This window comes from Talpa occidentalis, unplaced genomic scaffold (genome assembly GCF_014898055.3).
Source record: "Talpa occidentalis isolate TD23 unplaced genomic scaffold, MPIMG_talOcc4v2.1 talOcc4.12, whole genome shotgun sequence".
Classification (NCBI taxonomy): domain Eukaryota; kingdom Metazoa; phylum Chordata; class Mammalia; order Eulipotyphla; family Talpidae; genus Talpa; species Talpa occidentalis.
In genome coordinates this window covers 27,003,361-27,022,478 of record NW_023601212.1, presented here as the reverse complement: position 1 = coordinate 27,022,478, position 19,118 = coordinate 27,003,361, and the positions used below count along the sequence as shown (strand labels likewise).

The following is a 19,118-nucleotide window of genomic DNA, read 5'->3' as shown; positions in this document are numbered from 1 at the left end:
TAAGAAACTCTGGGTTTGAAACCCAACTCTATCACCTATTAGCTGTCAGCTAATCACCTATTAAACAAGTTGCTTTACTTCTTGGAACTTTACTTTCTCCCATGTAAAATGGAGATGTGATATTACCTCCCATAGGGCTGTTGTGAGTATTAAATGAAAGGGTGTATGTTAAGGTGTTGTGGCAACACATGTATAAATAACTATTGTTACTAGTTATTTCTCTGAAATTGCTCTTTCCTTCTTAAAAGCTAATATAACACTGCATTCTGTTTTGCACACACACATACATACACACTCACAGCTCATCCTTCTGTTGGATTTCCAGGCCAGTAGCCCTTTTGCCACCAGAGTCGTACCTTGACAGCACTTTGTTACCTTGTCCAGTCCCTGCATAACAGTCAAGAAATAGACCTTTCTGACTTGCATTAATTCAGTTGGTCAGTTTACTAATGCACATGGGGTCAGCAAGCTTTCTACAGCAGAGGGTACACAGATTTCATAGATCCTCATAGAATTCCATGGAATTCTGTTATACTTCTAAAACAGTGGCCTCAAGAATGACAGTGTGAGAACAAACCAACCCCATTGCTTCTGGAGAAACATCACAAAGTGCACAGGCTACTGATCATGATGCCAGTTAGTAGCAGAATTAGAGCAACATCACCTCATAATACCATCCCACTGATGAATACTGATAGGGATCTTAAGACATTGGGATGAACACTTTAGATATAAATCATTAAGGCAACAGAATATGAAAGAGGGTGTGGTCTTCAGCAGAGGAAAAAACACCTGCAAAAACACCTCAGAACAATCTTAGTTCTGAGATTACTAAAAAAGCTAATGGCTAGTTGAAGATTTTGTCAATTTTCTTTAGTCTTTTCAACATGTCATGAAACTACGAAGGGTGTGGGGGGCACAATGGGGAGAAAGGGTATGTTCCTCTGCTCCTAATCACAGACAATGCTGTAAACCAAAGTTACCTCAATAAAATAGATAAAAACACAAATGAAAATATCATCAAGGTAGCAACAATAACAAAAAAGCCAAGCAAAGAATAGACTTAGGAAGACTATTTTGGCACAGGACAAAAGAAGAAAGCCATGTTATTCAAGACAAAAGCATTGATCTATATCTACAGAATGTAGCTGCTTGTCTAAAATAAACAGAAATAGTACATTTTCCATTCAAACCATATATTAGTATATTTCAAATCTAAAAATCTATCAAACTTCAGCTAGAATGAGACCTCTCCCAGAAAAGACTAGGATTTGGCAAGTGGCTAGAGGGATAACTTAAAGACAGAGGATATTTTCTGGAGTATGAAGTAGGATAGAGGCCTCAATCTGTTAGAAACTCTGGTGGTATATTTCTCAAATTTTCTCTTTTTTTTTTTTTTGCTGGGGCAACTCAGTACTAGTAGTAGAATAATGTTACATTTCTAGAAATTAGGCTTGATTTAAATCAACCATTTCTTAAAGCCAATGCCAAGTTTACTGGCCGTCTCCAAACAGAATGAGACCTCAAACTCTTAAATTTTATTTAATGAGATTGTTATTCAATATCTACTTGCTGCGCAGTCTGGAAGGTTGGTCCATAAGATATGGTCTAGTGCATCAAAATATATTTTATTTGAATAATCAAACATTCAATTATGAAGAGAATTAAAATAGAAATTCAGCCTAACTGCCTCTGATCTGAAGAGGGGCATATTGACTATTTAAGTAAAATACTAATTTTTTTGTTGTTTCCTTGCAATGGAGACCTTGCTTATTTACAGGAAAAGGAATTCTTTTAGAAAACAGTTAATGTAAAAATCCTACCCTAAAATATTTTTTTAAAGTATGGATTTAATATAAATGGTAGCAATGCATTTTTCATTCAATAATAGAAGTGTTTTTAGTTCAGAGCATCAGGCACGTCATGATTTTTTTTTTTAAAGCATTTCTGTCTCTGTCTCTCACCCACACACGTAGACATCAACTCTAGAATTCAACCATTCACAATAATGTAATGAAAGTACATGAAATCTTAATGGTATAGTGGAAAGAGCACTAGCTTGTGAATTAGGAGCTTGCCCTATTTCTCTGTTTCATTCACCAAGTCTGCATTTTCTCTATTTCCCCATCTTTGTACTGAATCAAGCTTCCATAGAAGAAATGATTAGCTTCAATTGAAGCTTGCCTAGAAACTAGTCAGTTGTTGTGTGCGATCTTGGATAATTCATTAAACAACTCTAGCCTCAGTTTCTCCATCCATAAAAATGCAACTATAGGGTTAAATAATCTCTGAAGTTGTCAACCTGTATATCTGAACTTGAATAACAGCAGAAATGGAAAGAAAGCTTTTTGGAGGAATTAGTCACAAACAGAACAAATTCACCATTTGGAAATTGATTTCCTGAGGGAGGCAATACTTTTTTTTTTTAAAAAAAGATTTATTTATTTATTTATTTATACAAGCACTGGGTACAGTCAGAAGCGTGGGAGGGTGAGAGAATTCACCAGAGCCAGAGCAGGGAACAGAACAGGCAGACTGATGAAATGCTGCACTCTGCTGAGGTGAGAGATGACAACTCATTGCTCCATTGCCATGTTTTCGAGGCTCCTATCCTTCCTGACCATGCTGGCTGATATAGTTGCAGAACTTTCTATTCCCTAACCTGTTTTTTTGTTCTTCTGTCGCGCCATGTGGGACACACGCTGATGGCTGGGGATTGAACCAACCAGTGCTGCAGATGCTGCGGGCAGCTTCACAGCCTAGTGCTTAACCACTGCGCCACCAGGGGAGGCCCTGAGGGAGGCAATTCTTCATGGTCATGGGGATAGATAGACAGAGTCTGTCCTGCCTGGAATTCTTGAAAATCTAAGTGATATAAAGGTTAAAAGGTCAGAGAGAAGAAGGGGTTCACCCTTCAAAGTGAAGGCATCAGACACATCATGATTTCTCTTTTAAAAGCATTTTAAAAGAAAGCCCCACTTTCCAGGACAGAAGTAAAGCCTTATTCCTCACTTTGCTTCTTTCTCCCTCCCTGGGTACTATCCTGAAACTTCCCAACTAGACAAGCACTGCTTTGCTAGGAGAACCTGCCCTCCTGAGCCAGTCTGATGAAAATATTCTTTGCTGGTTTCCAGACATCCCCACACCAACCTTTCTGTCCTTCTGTGCTCACCTCTCATGCACTGACTGTGGTGCTGCACTCTGCTGAGGTGAGAGATGACAACTCATTGCTCCATTGCCATGTTTTCGAGGCTCCTATCCTTCCTGACCATGCTGGCTGATATAGTTGCAGAACTTTCTATTCCCTAACCTGTTTTTTTGTTCTTCAGGAGATGTATCATCCCTGGACATAGAATTATATATTTGTCTGTTATCTCAACTAGATTGTAAATGCCCACAGGGTTTCAATCCTGGTTTTATCCTCAACACATCAAACAGAGCTAAGGAACATAAGAGACACATCATAAATATTTGTTGGATTAATGAAAAAATGCATTATGGTAAATGCAGGCCTGTGATCTAATTTGCTGACCAGTCAGCCCCCACAAGCTCTATCCCCCAGGAGAAATTCAACTAATGTGCATTCAACTAAGTGAAAGACTTCATTTACCTTGACTTATGGCAAAGAGGTTCTATGGCTCCATTTGACAGATGAGGAAATTGAGACTCAAGGAGCAAATCCTGTGCTGTCGGCCAAAGACAATTAAAGAGTAGAGCTGAGAATGAACCCAGACTTTCTGACTCCAAGTTTACTGTTCATTTCCCTATTTCATTCACAGTCTCTGCTTCCCCATTCTTAATGGCACCGTGCGCATTGAATCAAGCTACCATGAATGAAATAATTCGATTCAACAGAGGCCTGCTGAAAATTCAGATGCAGATTTTGAAACCAGGTCATTTCTTAAAGCAGCAGCGAGTATCACGTGCTCTCAACACTGATAATATCACTGCTGGGAACAGGGGTAGAGAGGCATGTTGTTTAATATCACAGGTTAACTTGTCTGGCAAAAGAAGAGTGGATTAGCTCGCACAAACTTGGGTGTTCCGAGGGTTCCCAGGAGACATTCTTGGACAGGAAAAGAAAACATGATACAGAAGGACCTATCATGACAAGTGCAACACGATTGAGATTTTGTAACCACACAGAATCATGAAAATTATATACAAAATAAAGGGCTACTGGAAAGAAACCCAGTCTTCTTTGACATCCTGGACGAAACACCATCTGAGTGCTGTCATACACACGTATATTGAAATGTTGATATGCCTTCTCTTTGAGGAATAACTATGCAGGTGCCTAAATTAATACACCCCATAATTACTCAAAGATGATTTTTCATGGCTACTCAAATCAGGAACGCGTGTGATAGATTTGTGCCTACAAGTTAGATAGAGTATACAATGTCTTAAGATCCCTATCAGTATAGGGCTGGATTTTGTGGACATATGGGTAAGCGTTCTGGTAAGAGTGTACAAGTCTAATGTTTGAAGGATGGAAAGGCTTGGAAAGATATGCCTGTACAGGTAATGCAGTCCCGCTGTTTCATTTTCACAATGGTTCTGAAGTTCAAATAGGTTTACTGGACTGTGCATTCTCATGGAAGCCAGAAGTCAGCTTGGCCTCTCTTTGTCCACTGTCAGCTCCAAGCAGTATTTAAACCATTTTGATTGTGGGGTCTGGGAACCCCAAAACAGGTGAACAGGAAGCTGTGGCTTTCACACAATCTAAACACAAATTATACACTAATGACTCCATCCTTTAGAATTTTGGGGACCCAAGATTGCTTGAAAAGCCCCTGCTCTGTGCATACGGGTCTGTGTGGCCAGATAAGCTAGATGAGAGGCAAGGGTCCCGCTGGGAGGGTTTGCAGGGAATCACAGGCTTCTGCTACCATCAACATGAAAAGAAGACCTTCATGCCCATCCCAATTCATGGGATGAATTGGCACACCCACCAATTCTGGGGTAAGCCTGTTCTCACTGCCTGCCATGCCAATCCCTGTGTGTATCTACAGAGGTTAGTACATCCTGGGTACAAGACCACAGCTTCCTCCCTCTGCACAGGGCCTGTGCTTAGAGTTCTGAGCATCGTGGAGATATTGCTTCACTTCTCCTTAGGGTGTCCACATCAAGACCTTGCTTGGAGCCATCTTACCACCCTTCCGGATGGGAAGGGGCCCTTCTGGGTAAGTGTAAGTGTCCTAATGAGGGCCAGTTTTCTAGAGCAGTGTGCCTTATTATTAAGCCAGAGATTCAGAGACACTAGCATAATACAAACACCAATGTGGAGACAGGCATGGAGCCACCAGAGACCAATCCCCCTTGCTATAGGAATCCTCCACCCTCTTCTCACCCGGGAGGAACCAGACTCACACAGGCTCCCTTTAACCCATTGCAAATCAGTTATCTCATCTCCAGATTTTCAAGTTCCTACGGTTGGCCCCTTTTACCTAAATCAGCATATTTCAGGGGGAAAAAAAAACCTTAGAAAATAAAAACGACTACCCCACCCAAATGATAAAAATCTCTTGAATTCTCCAAGCCTATATCTTAGCCTCCTCATAGTCAGTCATGAGCACGGAGCTGATTCCTTTGGGTTCTGGGGATTGGCGGGCTCTGCCAGTCCCCACCTCACCAGTCTAATAGTTTTTCCAGACAGACTCCTGATTGGGTTTGAGGGGCAGTCTCGCAGGGGATTCCTGGTCCCATTCATTCCTCTCTATTCCCTAAGGCCAGTCAGAAGGGGGGAGTCCCTTCTCTCTGCTGGTGGCCCCTCTTTTCCCTTCCAGAGGGAGCATGTAGTCAACCTTCCTGAAGCCTGACATGAAAGCCAGGTCCTCACCCGTCCCTCGACTGCACTTTGCATCCCAGACCCGGGCGTCAGGTGTGGGGAGGATAGGTTGGATTTGGCAGGCCTGCTGGCCACCAGAAGGCCAGCGGCTCTAAAGTGCGCAGGACCCTCTTTGAGCAGACCCTGGGGGGCCTTCTCTCCCGGCTGGCGCAAATGCTGAGCGCGAAGCCCCGGGGATCGGGCGCGGAGCAGCAGCGCAAACCTAGGTTAGGGAAGCAGATTTCCCCGCCCCAGAAGCAGCTAAATCGACTGGTTAGTCTTGGGGTGTCCGCAGCTCCGGAGCGCCAAGAACCCGGCAACAGAAGTACCAAGAGGAAGGGAAACCGCCCGCGCTGACATGTAAACAGGGGTTTCCATCTGGAGGAGCCCGCTCAGACAGACCCCAGGACACACTCACTTGCACGCCTATCCGCCTGCAACCAATCCACTTGCCCGCCCCGGGGCCCACAGCCTGGGACGCGAGCTGGTGGCGGCTGCAGCTCCCGCCTCAGCCGCCTCCGGCCTCGGGTGAGAGGAAACCAGTCGCCGGGCGTGTGCCCAGCATCAGGGCCAGGGCACCCTCCTCCCGGGTGGGAGGGCTGGACCCGAAGGGCTCCGGCCACTGGCTTCGATCGGCGCCCCGGGTCCCCAGGTTCCACGCCGCCCCCGCCCGCAGCCCGGCGGTAAGCGAGGTGGGAGGGGGCCGGGCTCCGCGGCGGGGCTAGAGGGGGCGACCGCCTGGACCGGGAGTCTGCGTGTCCACCCCGCGAGTGGTACTCGCGACCCGCGAGCGAGAGGAGACGGCGCACAGTCGGGGCGCGGGAGGAAGGGAGAGTGGCCACGTCTTCCGGGACCCCGGCACCCCGCGCCCAGTCCGCCCGCCGCCTGGCCACCCTGGCCCGCCCTGCCGCTGCGCACCCACCGCCCGGTCGCTTACCTTAATAGTCCCGTCCATTTGGCAAAGTCTGCAGCCGAGCCCCCCAATATTCCACACATTGACCCGGTTACAGCCTGACCTCGCAGCCTTTTCGGATTAGCCCGGCGCGGCCTCCTTGGCGCCTTGGGCCCTCCCTGCGTGCCCCCCGCGAGCGCCCAGCCCTCGCTCCCCTGTGCACGTTTGTTGTTGTAGCGGAGCGAAAAAGAGACAGTTAACCGGATGAAACTTTTTTTCAGCTAATTTTGGGAAGTGACTTCACTTTGCGAATCGGGGAGGAAGTCCTATCTCTCTCTCTCTCTCTCTCTCTCTCTCTCTCTCTCTCTCTCTCTCTCTCTCTCTCTCTCTCCCCCTCGCGCTCTCCTCTCCCTTCTCTCCCTCGTGTTCCCTCCCCCACACCCCCTCTTCCTCCCCTCCGCTGGTCCTGCTTTTTGCATCACACACAGTATATAAATATGTGGAGGTGCCCAGATACACTCGTGCGCCGCGCACAGGATACTTGCTCCTGGGAGATAAGCGCGAGCCGGGAACAATGCCGGGGCCCACGCCCGGCGCCCGCGCCCTGATTCCCGCAGTCTGCACCCCCGCCCCAACACCTTCCCCCAAAGTCCAAAACCAAGCGCCTTTGGCCTCCTTCCTTTTCCTGGGGCCGTTGGCCGAAGGTGGCCCTCCTGACTCATTCGCTTTCCGTTTCTTCCCACAGATACGTTCATTAATGCTTTTTCCAGCCGGAGTCAAACTTTTTTTTGGGAGGGGGTGGGAGCGGGAGAGTTGACTCGGGCTGGGGATAACCTGGACGCAGCTGCTGGGGACGGTCCGGGCGCAGCGCGAAGCGAACCCACCATTTAAAATTGCATCCAATGAGAACTGGCTCCCCCCGGGCGCTCGGGTGCCGAGGCGCGGCGCAGCCCCGGAGCCGCTCGGCCGCACGACGAGGCGGACTCGGGGAGGCTGCGGACCGACCTCGGCCGTCGGGGCGCGGACGGCGCTCGCGGAGCATTGTTAGCCGAGACGCCCTGAGGGCGGCGCGCCGGGGCCCTCTGCTTCTGGAGCGCTCCCGGCGCCGGCGGAGGGCGGCAACCAGCGGCACCCGCGGCCACCTAACCGCGCCCGCCGGAGTCAAAAACCCTCACGCTTCCCGGGACCCGGACCCCAAGGCCCCAGCCCGGACTCCCCGGCCAGAGCCGCCCTGGTAATGCCACCCCGTGCCCCGAGAAACCTCCGCCGCGGCGGGACGTGGCCTCCGCGCTGGTTGCCCCCAACGGGTCTGCGGGGCGCGGCACGCAACATCGTCGCAAAGGCTCTGGCTTCTCCCAGAGGGAGCCCCGAGGGCCGGGGCTCGGGACCGGGTTCCCCACCCCGCGGGGAGGCCAGCCTCCCCCTCGCCCGCGGCGTCGGCCTGCGCGCGGAGACCTCCCCGGGGTCCCCGCAGGGCGGCCGCGCGCTCCAGCTGGGGCCGCCTCCGGGCTCCGGGCTCGGCGAGGGGACCCCGGGGCGCTCTCCGCCTGGCGCCCTTCACCCCGACTTCCAAAACAGGTTACCTGGTCCGCGCTCTCCAGAACACGCTTTGGACTTTCTCACTTTTATTTAAGAGTCCACCCGGGGAAGGAGGAAAAAAATTCCAGAGGAGATCCGAGTCAATTGGAAAGAAAAAGTTTCAAATGGGTGTCCACAGCGGCGAAAAAGGTGACATTAATTCTTTATTTCTTCAGGAGCCGTGGAGCCCAAGAGCTCGCTCGCCTCCCTCCCTCCCTCCCCCCACCCCTTTTCGAAATTAGTCTCATCAATTCAGCTCCAATTTTGGGTTCGAATACAGACACGGGTCTGGACGTGACCAGACCTGGAGCGGCGGGTGCAGCCTGCCAGCAATTGAGACTCGGTGTGTGTATGGGGGGTGGAGTGGGGGAGGGGGTAGGGGCCGGGCCGACCCCCCCCTCCCACCTCCTGTCTGCTTCTCAATCCAGGGGTCTGCTCTGGGGCTCCCCTGAGACCGCCACATCTGGTTACCGCTAGCGGGGTCAGTCCCCCCCTTTGCCTGGGGCCACCAGTTCTGGAGTTCAATTAAAAGAAATCAGGCTTAACCCTTTCCTTTCCCCAGCCAGCCAGCAGCCTGCTCTCTCCCTCTTCCCTTCAGCGTTTCCACATGCTTTCCAGAAAGGAAAGAGGTTAAAGGGAAAGGAAGAATGAATTACATCCTTTCAAACCCCAAATTGTTTCCTTTTCAGCCCAGACTCTGCCGACCTTCAAACGACAACAGGGCTTTGGGGCGGGTGCGGGGAGACCACTGCTTCCCACCGACCTGGCCAGCAACCCAGGCATCTCCTGCCCCACTGCCCCTCTTTTACGCAGAAAGGACTCCAACCCCACCACCTGGAGTCCTTGTTCCTACTTTGCGCAAACAGGAGATGGAGGGGGTTGATGGTCCCCCAGAGCAGTCACTGTGCCCCTTTCTGCTCACACTGCTAGTGCTTCAGAAGGCCACCTCAGCGCCACCTCGGAGGTAGCACGGTTGGCTAGGATTCTTTTCCCAACTCCTATGCGTCCTACAAGTGACAGATTGTCTTCACTGTATTTATCAGTACAGTCACCCCAACATCCCTGGCACCCCCAAGGATTTTCAGTGGGAGCTGTCTCCCATTGGGAGTGCTCAATAGGGAATCAGATTAAAATGAGTTCTTACCCTCCTTTGTGGAACCAGTGGCACTTTTTATTTCTGCCTGTTACACCAAAGTCCTGCAGTTTCGTTCTTGTGAAGGGGGCTGGCATAGGCACAACTACCCTCTCATTGTGACTCCAGGACTGGCACTGGTACCAAGCCTTTTGCTATTTACCAACCCTTCCAAGAGGAGGCCTTATCTATTCACAAGGTTCTGCACCCAGAAAGCAGAACCCCTATCCCCAACTCTGAACTGCTCTCGGAGGGAATTTGAGATTCCCTCCATTCCCTGTTGACATGCTGGTGGGCAACCTTGCCCCACTTATGTAACCCTGGGTTTGAAGCTCCGCTCTACTGCTGCTGCTGCTGCTTCTTTTTTAAGCCCCAAAAGGGGGGGGGGAGCCCTAACCAAACACAACAGTAAACAAGTCTGCCTTGTTTAATGTGGTTACCACCAGACATCTGGAAAGATGGTTTGATCCTGGCAGCTCACATTGTTTTCACGAGCAGCCAAAGAGAATATTTCGAATGTTTGCATTGAGACAAATTGATAGAGAGCCTGTGGTGAGGCCCGCTACAAATGAAAACTGTCTTGGAGCTGGTGGAGCCGGGAGGACTCTCCCTTCTGCTTTTCCACCCCTTCCCTCTCCACCCATCTTCAGCCCTCTGCCCTCCACCCATCTTCACCCACCTTCCTCTCTCCCTTCTCCCAGTGGCTGGGCTAAAGACTGGTTACCCCAGCCCACACACTTGCACACACCCTCTTTCTGGCTCACCAGAAGCTGTCTTGCCTCTTTCTTTCCCAGACAGGGCAGGACTGGTGCCCAGGAACTAGGGCTGTGCCCATTTCACCAGCCCCGACTGACTTTGAATCCGGGAAGCTCAGGGACAAGGAAAGGAAGCCAGCGTTTGAAACAAAAGCTACCAGCAGCAGAAGGGCAGCAGCCAACAGCCCAGCACACCTTTCTAAGTCTAGGGTCACTTACAGAAGGCATGGACATGGGGGCAAATATTCAGGAAACATTTGGATTTGGACCATTTTCATCGGAACGTTAGTGGGATGACTTGCCTCACACGGTCAACACTTGACAATATTTTCAAAGATGCGGAAGTCCTGCTTCCCTCTGGAGGGAAGCAGCAGCACAGGGGCGTGAAACGTGTCTTGGCTAGCTCAATGTCAGCCCTTTTGACCCGGTCAAGACTTTCCAGACTTGACTTCCTGGGTTTCTTTGGTCCCAGACTGGGTTGGGGGTGAGAGGACACACAGCAGAATTCAGGTCCCTGTGATTCCTGGGGACCCAGGTTCACTCTGTCACTTGAAACCCTAAAAGATGCCAGGCCTGGCAGAGCGTCTTGGGCCGATCTTTCCCCCTGCGTCTGCCCTCCTAGCCAGCCCCTCCTGGCGGGTATTGGAGCTGGCAAGGGGGTGGGGAGTGGGCCAGGCAGGGGGCGCGGGGGAGGGATGGGGCAAGCAAGCGCCAAAACTCCAGACTGCACAACTGCAGCTTCAAGTGTCTGGCCCCTCGCTCGAGGCCATAATTAATTTGAGATTTATTTTTATTGGAGAACCCGAGTCTCGTCTGACCTTAGCCAAACAAGGCAGCTCGAGCCGCCCCTGGATGCGCTTGAATGCCGGGGAATATTTCTGCAGGAAGGCTCTGCAGGCGCGCCTGCTTTGAATTTGTTTCTCAGCCTTCATCTACTCACAGATTGAAGGAAGATTTAGAGCCTCTGCTCACCCTGCCGGCTCCCCACGCTCCTTCTTGCCTTAGCGCCAAAAGGGTTCAAAATGCTACGTGGGAGGCCTTGGCGGCAGCAGGAGGGCGGGGGTCCTAAGGCAGAGGAGGAGGAGGAGGAGGGTCTGTGTGCCCCCAACCCTGAGGCACTCCAGGGCCGGGTCCCCAGACCACTTGGCGTCGATGAGGAAATCCCAAGGGTCCAAAGCAGACCAGAGAGGGCAGACTGACAAGGCGTGGAGACCAGCCAGTGCTGTCAGCACCTTTACCCAGTGTCACTGCCCACAGGGGGGACTTGGGCGAAGGGGGAATTTCAGCCTACACATTCTCCACTCTCCCTGCTTCCCAGACTCTGCTCCCAACAACATTCATTCTAAGTAGAGACCCGTGCTCCTGAAAGGACCATTTAGGATCTTTCAGGGGCAGATGCTGGCTCTGGTGTTGCTTGAACATTCTGGGGGCACCAGCCTCCCGTGGTCTCCTAGGGGGTGGTTCCCCCAGAATGCTGCATAGACTGAATGGGCTGGTTGGTCGGGGAGCCAGAACAGTAGGGAAGTGGAGGACCCTGCCTGTATAGTGTGGGGCAAGAAAGGGGCCTCCAGGGATGTGCTCTTCATTGGGATCAACAAGCACTTTGCGTTTTTTTGTGCGCATAAGCATTTACATGGAGCTTCGGTATCTGCCAAGTCCAAGGTTCTGGTTGAAGTTTCTCTCTCATTTGGGAGGCTGGGCGACTTGAGTTTGAATTCTATCTCTTTGCTGACGAGCTGTGTGGCCTTGAACAAACTCCTTAACCTTTCTGTGCCTCAGTGTCCACATGTATACACTGGTGTTAGAATCTATCTCACGGGGCTCTAGTAAAGACAAAGTGAGTGTTTAGAGCTTACCTGTCAGTTAGCACAACTTGGCCCTGTGTCTTGGCTATACCCCTTACCACCCCTTTCCACCCCTCCATCCCTGAGTTTCTCATCTGCAAATGGACTACCTCCTAGGGTTGTCATTAAATGAATTAGAACAAATACAATGCTTAGAACGGGGCCTGGCAAAGATCAGGGCTATGTTAATGTTACCACGGTTATTCACCTATTGGGGCTCATGATTTCCCTTGCTCTTTCCAGCCTCTTACCCCGCCTGAAGCACTTCCTGTGGCACCTCCCTGAACACTCTGTGGGTTCTTAGAGTCCCGATGGCTGCATGGGTGGGGTGGACACCCTTGGCTCTGGGGGCCTCTAGGCTCATGGCTCCTGGGGTGTTTGTCAACAGCCTCAGAGTTGGGTCCTTGACTGGAGTGGCAGGAGCTTGGCAGCCCAGGACTGTTTATGCCCCTCTGGCAAATGGTCGACTTAGGGAGCCTGCAGAACAGACTCAAGATTGTCCCTGCCAAGTAGACCTTTCGCCGTCATCAATGCACCCCTTTGTGCAACAATACAAACTTTGTGGCTGTTGAAAAACCCATTTTTTTCCCTTGAAAAGAGCTCCTGCAGCCAGAAGCTCTTCTGGCGGCCTACAGCTGCTGGACTGCTGCTTCCCTCCCCTTCCCAGCACCCTGCTGCTCAGCTCTCCTGGCAGCTTTGCTTTTTCTCTGACTCTGCCTGGGTCAGGCTCCTGGGTTCCCACTTGTCCCTGTGGGGTAGGTCATCCTGAGGCTTCTTGTCCCCATATGAGTGCAGGCTCTGGGGGGCATGTGTGTGTGCGTGCGAGTGTGTGTGTTAAAGACTGCAGCTGTAGGGGACAGGCATTTAGGAGCACACCTTTAGCTGGGTTGGGTGCACTGGGAGTGGTGGGTGTGCTTAACCTGGCTGGAACCTGGACTCAGGACCCCAAGCATGCTATAGTCTCATTGTGCGCTCTCTGGCACCTCCTGGGAGCCATCCTTCCCCCGCCCAGTGGCTGATTAAACACCTCTTCCCAGTCAAGCCTCCCTCACCCAGCCTCCCCAAAGTCACACTGGGAAATGGATGTCACGCTGGGAATTGGGGGAGGGGTTCCCCTTTAGAAAAATCCTAGAATGGGGGGGATAGGGAAAATTGGCCCTCCTTGGAAATTGGGGGGTCCCACTGAAGTGCCCACGTGGGGTTAGACAGACCCATACTGCCTTGCCATCTCAGAAGCTGGGATGCTGGAGTGAGCTGAGCTCCAAGGTGGGGTTGAGGGGTGCTCTGGGTAGGCGGAGTTTGGGAAGGAGAGGGCGGAGCACCTTTGCAGAACTGCAGAGAGTCTTTCCTTGGGTGCCCGGGAAGGCTCCCAAAGTCCCCCGTTTTGTGAGGCTGCTTGGGAGGCAAGAAGGTTGTGCCTGAGCTGCGGAAAGACCTCACCTCTGTCCCCACCCCAGGGAAGACGCTCTGCCCACGCCCTGCCCTGGGCCCCGCCCCTCAGCAGGATTTTCATTAAACGTGTAACCCAGATGTCCTGGCCTCGGTTTATTTACATTCTTGGGAACTGTTGTGGAAAAGAAAAAAAAAAACTTCCATATGCTGTCAAATATAGCAATCTTCGCTCTGAAGGAGCGGTTGGGATCAAGGAAGGTGGATCTGAGGACTGACTCCTTATCGAGCGCATCTCTCTCACACTGGCACACACCCTCCCACGGGTGCTCGCACGTGCGAACTAATTTGCACACACCCATACACACCACCCATAACTCGGGGATCCTGCTGTGCGCCAGCTGTGTGAGCTCACCACTCATTGGCACCCAACTCTCCTTACTCCAAGGGCCCCCAGGTCTCTGCTTCCCTGCACAGAGGTTACCAGTTTCACCGGCTTGCTTCCAGTCTCTCAAATAGAAGCAGCCAAGAGCTTCAGTTATTCCTCTTTCAATGATTCCAGAAGATCTCTGCCATTGGTGGCCAATGGCCCTAGCTCCAGAACCACCTTTTGAGAGCTCAGCCTGCTCCCTGCACCGTTTTCCAGGGAAAGGGAGAAAGACAGAACCGTAGACCAGAGAGGCAAGGGGCTGGGATCATTACCTGTTTAAAGACGCTGTCAGGTCTTACCTTGACGTAAGACGACGTGTCGGGGACTGTCTGAAACATCCTGAATTGTTGAGGAAGGGTTGAGAAGGTCCAAGAACTAACCTGGATAGGAAAAATCTCAGTCACTCGCCAGTGGAACAAGGGTGAGTAGGTGGGGTGCAGGTGATAAGGGGAACAAAAGAGAGGCTGCCTGGAGCAGTGAAGAAGGGTCAGAGTGCCCAGGTAGCAGGTGCCTGCTCAGTGCCTCTGCTCCCAGATGTCAAACTAAGGATCCTTGAAGACTGAGGAACAACTTACACCTTTGGGGCTCTTCCCTATAGCTCCTGAACCCTCTGCTGCTGGTAATCAGATGCCCCCACCTTCTCCAGACCCGGGTAGCTTTACATTTGAAGCCCTTCTTGGCTGAAGAAGAGAGCCGTTCAGGACAGAGGGAGGTCTCCCCACTTTGCAACCCCAGCCCGGAGGAAACAGATATGCACAGAGCTGCCAACGATCCAGCCCTCAGGGCACAAACCTTCAGCCTGACTCTTCACCTCCCCCCAATGCCTCTGCCAGGGTCAGCAGCTTAGCTGCTCCCAGTTCACAGTTTAGGGGGGAAGGTTGGCTCCAAGTTCCTTAGATCTGGGAATGTCCTTTTCCCAGAGCATACTCCACCCTTCCGAAAGAAAGCAGGTTTTCCAGGCAGAGACAAAGACAATGAATGATGTCTTATTTTCAGTGGCAGGAGACATGATGTCTGAATGCTGAATACTTGGGTTGCAGGGTGCAAGAACCCCCTGGGATGCCAGGTGCCTCTGCTGGAGTCTCTCCCGGCCTTGCCAAGTCTGGCGGCTGTCTCTCCTCTACCCTTCCTTCCTTCTTCCAAAACTTTATCTTTAACGTGGCAGCGCACAGCTTCTCCCTCAGCCAATATGTTTCTGATAAAACACTTTTCTCTCTACTAACAAATTCCAGCTTTTTGGCTCCTGAAGCCACAACAGACACACACCAGTTCAGAGGCAAGGTACATTTCTCCAGGCTGGCACCCAGATTCCCAGTCACTGTCTCTGCCCCGTGCCTTTGCTTTAGCATCTCCCCCATTTTCTTTTAAAGTCTGCGAGAAAGTTCCAAGAGAGGGAGGGAAACCCCCAAAGAGAATAAGAAAGAAAGAGCTTCAGATAATCTACATTTCCCAACTACAAACCAGAGTAGGCATGAGGCAGAGAGAGGAGCCTGCACCGGGCAGCACCCCCAGAGATCCCACACAAATAACCTCACCTTGGACACCCTGTCCTAAGCCCGCAGGAGAGCAACTCCGCCAACGCCAGGACGTTTTCCGTTCTTGGTGCAAATTCTATGCGGCCAGAGCCCCCAGAACCCTGGAAGTGCAGAGTTAAATGTGCTGGTTGTCTGAAGTCAGTTTCCCTTTCTTTCCAGAGCATACAGACTGATGGTCTCAGTCCCTGCACATCCCGGGGGGCTGTAGGAAATACTCCAGTTCATGCGTTCAGCTTTCTTCTTCGCTGCCTCTCTCCTGCTCTCTGGATCTCCACTCCCTCTTCCTCTCTCTTTTCCCGTCTTTTAATTTGATTTCCGTTTTCTTATCAATATTTCAACTGCTGTCTGATGAATTGTTCAAATAGGCAGCCACCCATCTGCCTCTAACTGCTTTTCCAGAAACCTCCCTGTGTTACTAGGAAATGTCAAGGAATCCTAGAAACCACACACACAAAATGTGAAGATGCAGCTACCTAAAGCCAGGAGGAGACATGCAGACCCAGGTCTCCTACCAGCTGATTATATAGTTCAAATCATTGCTCTGCACACAATTATTTCTTGGGATTCTATACTATGGATCAAGTCCCCTTTGTTATCTTAAAGTCCTTAATGCTTTCCTATTAAAAGGTTTTTTCTCCTTTGGGCCTTGCTAGGAACACACTTCCTTTTGACCTGTGATTCCTAGGCAGCATATAGAAATGCAAAATGGATTGCTGGTGTCAGAGAAACAACCCTATTATGGGACTTTAATTTTAAAACACACACACCATGTGCACAGCACACACGTTTAAAAACATTTGCTAAGGAACCCTTTCTGAGTCTTCAAAATTGTGTTTGGGGCCTCCCTGGTGGCCCAAGGGGTTAAGAAGCAACCTATGAAGCTGTCTGCAGCCACTGCAGAACGAGTTCAATCCCCAGATGGCCAGGGAGCTACCCACATGGCTCAGTAGACCTCTCCTGTCTCACCTGCTGCTCCCCTCAGCATTGTACTGCGGTTGATCTGCTTGTTTAGTTCCCCACTCTGTCTCTGGTGAATCCTCTCACCTCCACACCTCTGGCCTGTACCCCAGTTTTTGTATGCATAAAATAAATAAGTCTTTTTTAAAAATTGTGTTTTCACACACACATCAGTGTAAAGAAATAATAACAGTACAAAACACAACAAAGCAGAAACGGACAATTGTAAATCAGAGACATGCTGCAGGGAAGCAGGAGGGATCAGAGGGAGGGAGGGAGCAGCACAGGGGACTGAGGTGATGGTGCATAGGTGCATTGGTGAAGGAAACTCTATGGGGACTACACCTGAGGGGTGGGGGGAAGCAAATATTGTTTAAAAATGAACAATGATGTAAAAAATAATAAAAAAAGAAAAAGAAAAATTGTGATTTCTTGAAATTTGGCATATTGTTCCTTTCTTTTCTTCCACTGTAGACCTGGCCCTTAATGGGGTTCACACTCAGTCTTGCAGTTGCTCCACCCCAAATCAGTGCTCCACAAAATAAAGAGCACTGCTGACTGAGGCATCTGGGGTCCCTCCCTGGCGAGTGGGTTTCTCTCTCTTCTCACTCCTCTCCTGGATCTCCAGGAAGTGCTCAGGAGGAGGCCCTAGCCTTGAATACACAGGTACAAGAGCCCTTGAACTTGTTGATGAGGAGGGGGAAGCCGAGGTGACAGGTAAGAGTAGACATGGGAGCATATCAATTCCTAGAACCTAGAGAAGTGGCCTCAATTTCTCAAACTGCCCCCTCCTCTTTCGTTTTGTTGTGTTTGGGGGGGAGCGAGGGACTCACATCCCTGACTACTTTGGTCCCCAGCACTAAGAAAATTTGTTTAGTACCTGCCTACCTCCCCCTCCCCACCCCCAGCTGGCTCTGAAGATTCCCGAGCAAAAGGCAATTGCTAGGATTCCATTTCAGGAGAAAGCACACTTATCACCCGCATCTCCCCACGTGGGGGGTATGAGGACTGGCGTCAGGGTTATTCATTATTTCCTTCTCAACAATATCCCGATTTTTCTCTGCGTCCCTCCCCCAAAGCTCAACATATTGAAACATTTTGCTGCTTAATAAGAGCAGCCGGGAGAGCTATGAGGTGAAAGGCCAGCCCGGGACCGTGACTGGGGCTGCCTGGGCTCAGCGCTGAGGGCCACCCTGCCCCCCGCCCCGCGCATTCCTGACCACAGCTTAGGAAAACAAGACTGGACTGGGGAGGGGAAGGGGCTGAAGAGGTACCCGAGCCATGGCCCCCTGTATTTTTGTTCTTGGAATTTTTGAAGAGATCGTCTCCCCTCCCAAAGGGAACGAGCACACTATTCCAAACAACCGCAAATAAAACAGGAGGCACTCCTACATCAGATAATACTGCTGCTGTAATTTCATGCACTTTAAACATAGTTCCTTTTCAAGAAAGTTGGTGATTTGAAAATGAGCTATATTAGGGGAGGTGAGAACTAAACAAATTGTCTAATTAATGCCATACCACTCAGATGAAATCGTTTCTCCTTGGTTCTTCCTTTTTAAAATTTTTACTCCAATTTTTTTTGAATGACACAAAAATATAGTTTTTTAATTTTATTTTTATGTTCCCCATACAGTTGCAACCCCCTTATTTTGACCCCAATCCCTTCTTTCCCCGCCCCCCCCATAGTGTGTCTCTGGTTCATAGTTGTTTGTTGATTTTGATTTTTTCTTTCTTATAGTTATTCTTTTTCCTGGTCCCTTATTTAGGTTTTCTAGATTCCTGCTATGAGTGAGAGCATCTGGTATTTTTCTTTTTCTTTCTGGCTTATTTCGCTGAGCAGGATCCCTTCCAGCGCCATCCATGTTGCTGCAAATTGCATGTGTTTATCTTTTTTGATTGCTGAGTAATATTCCATTGTGTATATGTACCACATCTTCTTGATCCAGTCATCTATTTGGGGGCATTTGGGTTGTTTCCATAGTTTAGCTATTGTAAACAGTGCTGCTATAAACATAGGGGTGCAGGTGCCCTTTGGAATTGATGTTTCTGTGTCCTTTGGGTAAATACCTAGGGGTGGAATTGCTGGATTATATGGAAGCTCTATCTTTAGTAGGTCAAGAAATCTCCACACAGCTCTCCATAGTGATTGGACCTGTTCGCACTTCCACCATCAATGCAGGAGAGTTCCTTTTTCTCCACAACCTCGCCAACATTTGTTGTTGCTAGTTTTTTAATATGTGCCTTTCTCACTGGTGTAAGTTGGTATCTCATGGTAGTTTTGATTTGCATTTCCCTGATTGCAAGTGATGTTGAACAGTTTTCATGTGCCTGTTGGCCATTTGCATTTCCTCTTTGGAGAAGTCAATTTTATTTTTAAAAAATTGACATCGTGGTCTTCTATTTTCTCTCCTTCCTTCCTTACCCCTCCCGCCTCCTCTCTCCCACAGTCTGTCTGCCCGTCTTCCCCCCTTTTTCCTTTTCTTGAAGGATAACACTGTCACATCCTTCCTTGTAGATCTGTCTGAGGTTTGTCTCCTTTCATTACACTGGAAACTCCCTGAAGGCAGGGCTTAGTTTTGTTCACAGCCAATATCTAGTATCCACACTGCAATTGATAGTGAAGTGGAGCAACTTAGCTACATCCTTCCTTTGGGCCCATACCTGAAGAAGGGAATATAAAATGAAAAAAAAAACATTACATTTTTATTAAGGAAGCACTGACAGGAAATTTCACCTGAATGATACTGATTCATTTTCTATTTTGTAAGGTTAC

At 50.0% G+C, this 19,118-nt stretch overlaps 1 protein-coding gene across 4 annotated transcripts in view; it reads right to left on the bottom strand.

Annotated features, from left to right (window-relative positions):
- FLI1 (Fli-1 proto-oncogene, ETS transcription factor) overlaps positions 1-15,640 on the bottom strand; it is a 122,724-nt gene extending 107,084 nt beyond the window's left edge. Inside the window, exons 1-2 of one of the 4 annotated variants that reach the window (XM_037505611.2) lie at positions 15,386-15,640; positions 14,150-14,230 (exon numbers count right to left, since the gene is read on the bottom strand). In XM_037505611.2, the coding sequence (XP_037361508.1) occupies positions 14,150-14,188 (39 nt within the window). In that variant the 5' untranslated portion in view covers positions 14,189-14,230; positions 15,386-15,640. The other 3 variants (XM_037505614.2, XM_037505613.2, XM_037505612.2) reach the window with 3 other exon arrangements.
- Between the last annotated feature and the right edge of the window lie 3,478 nt (positions 15,641-19,118).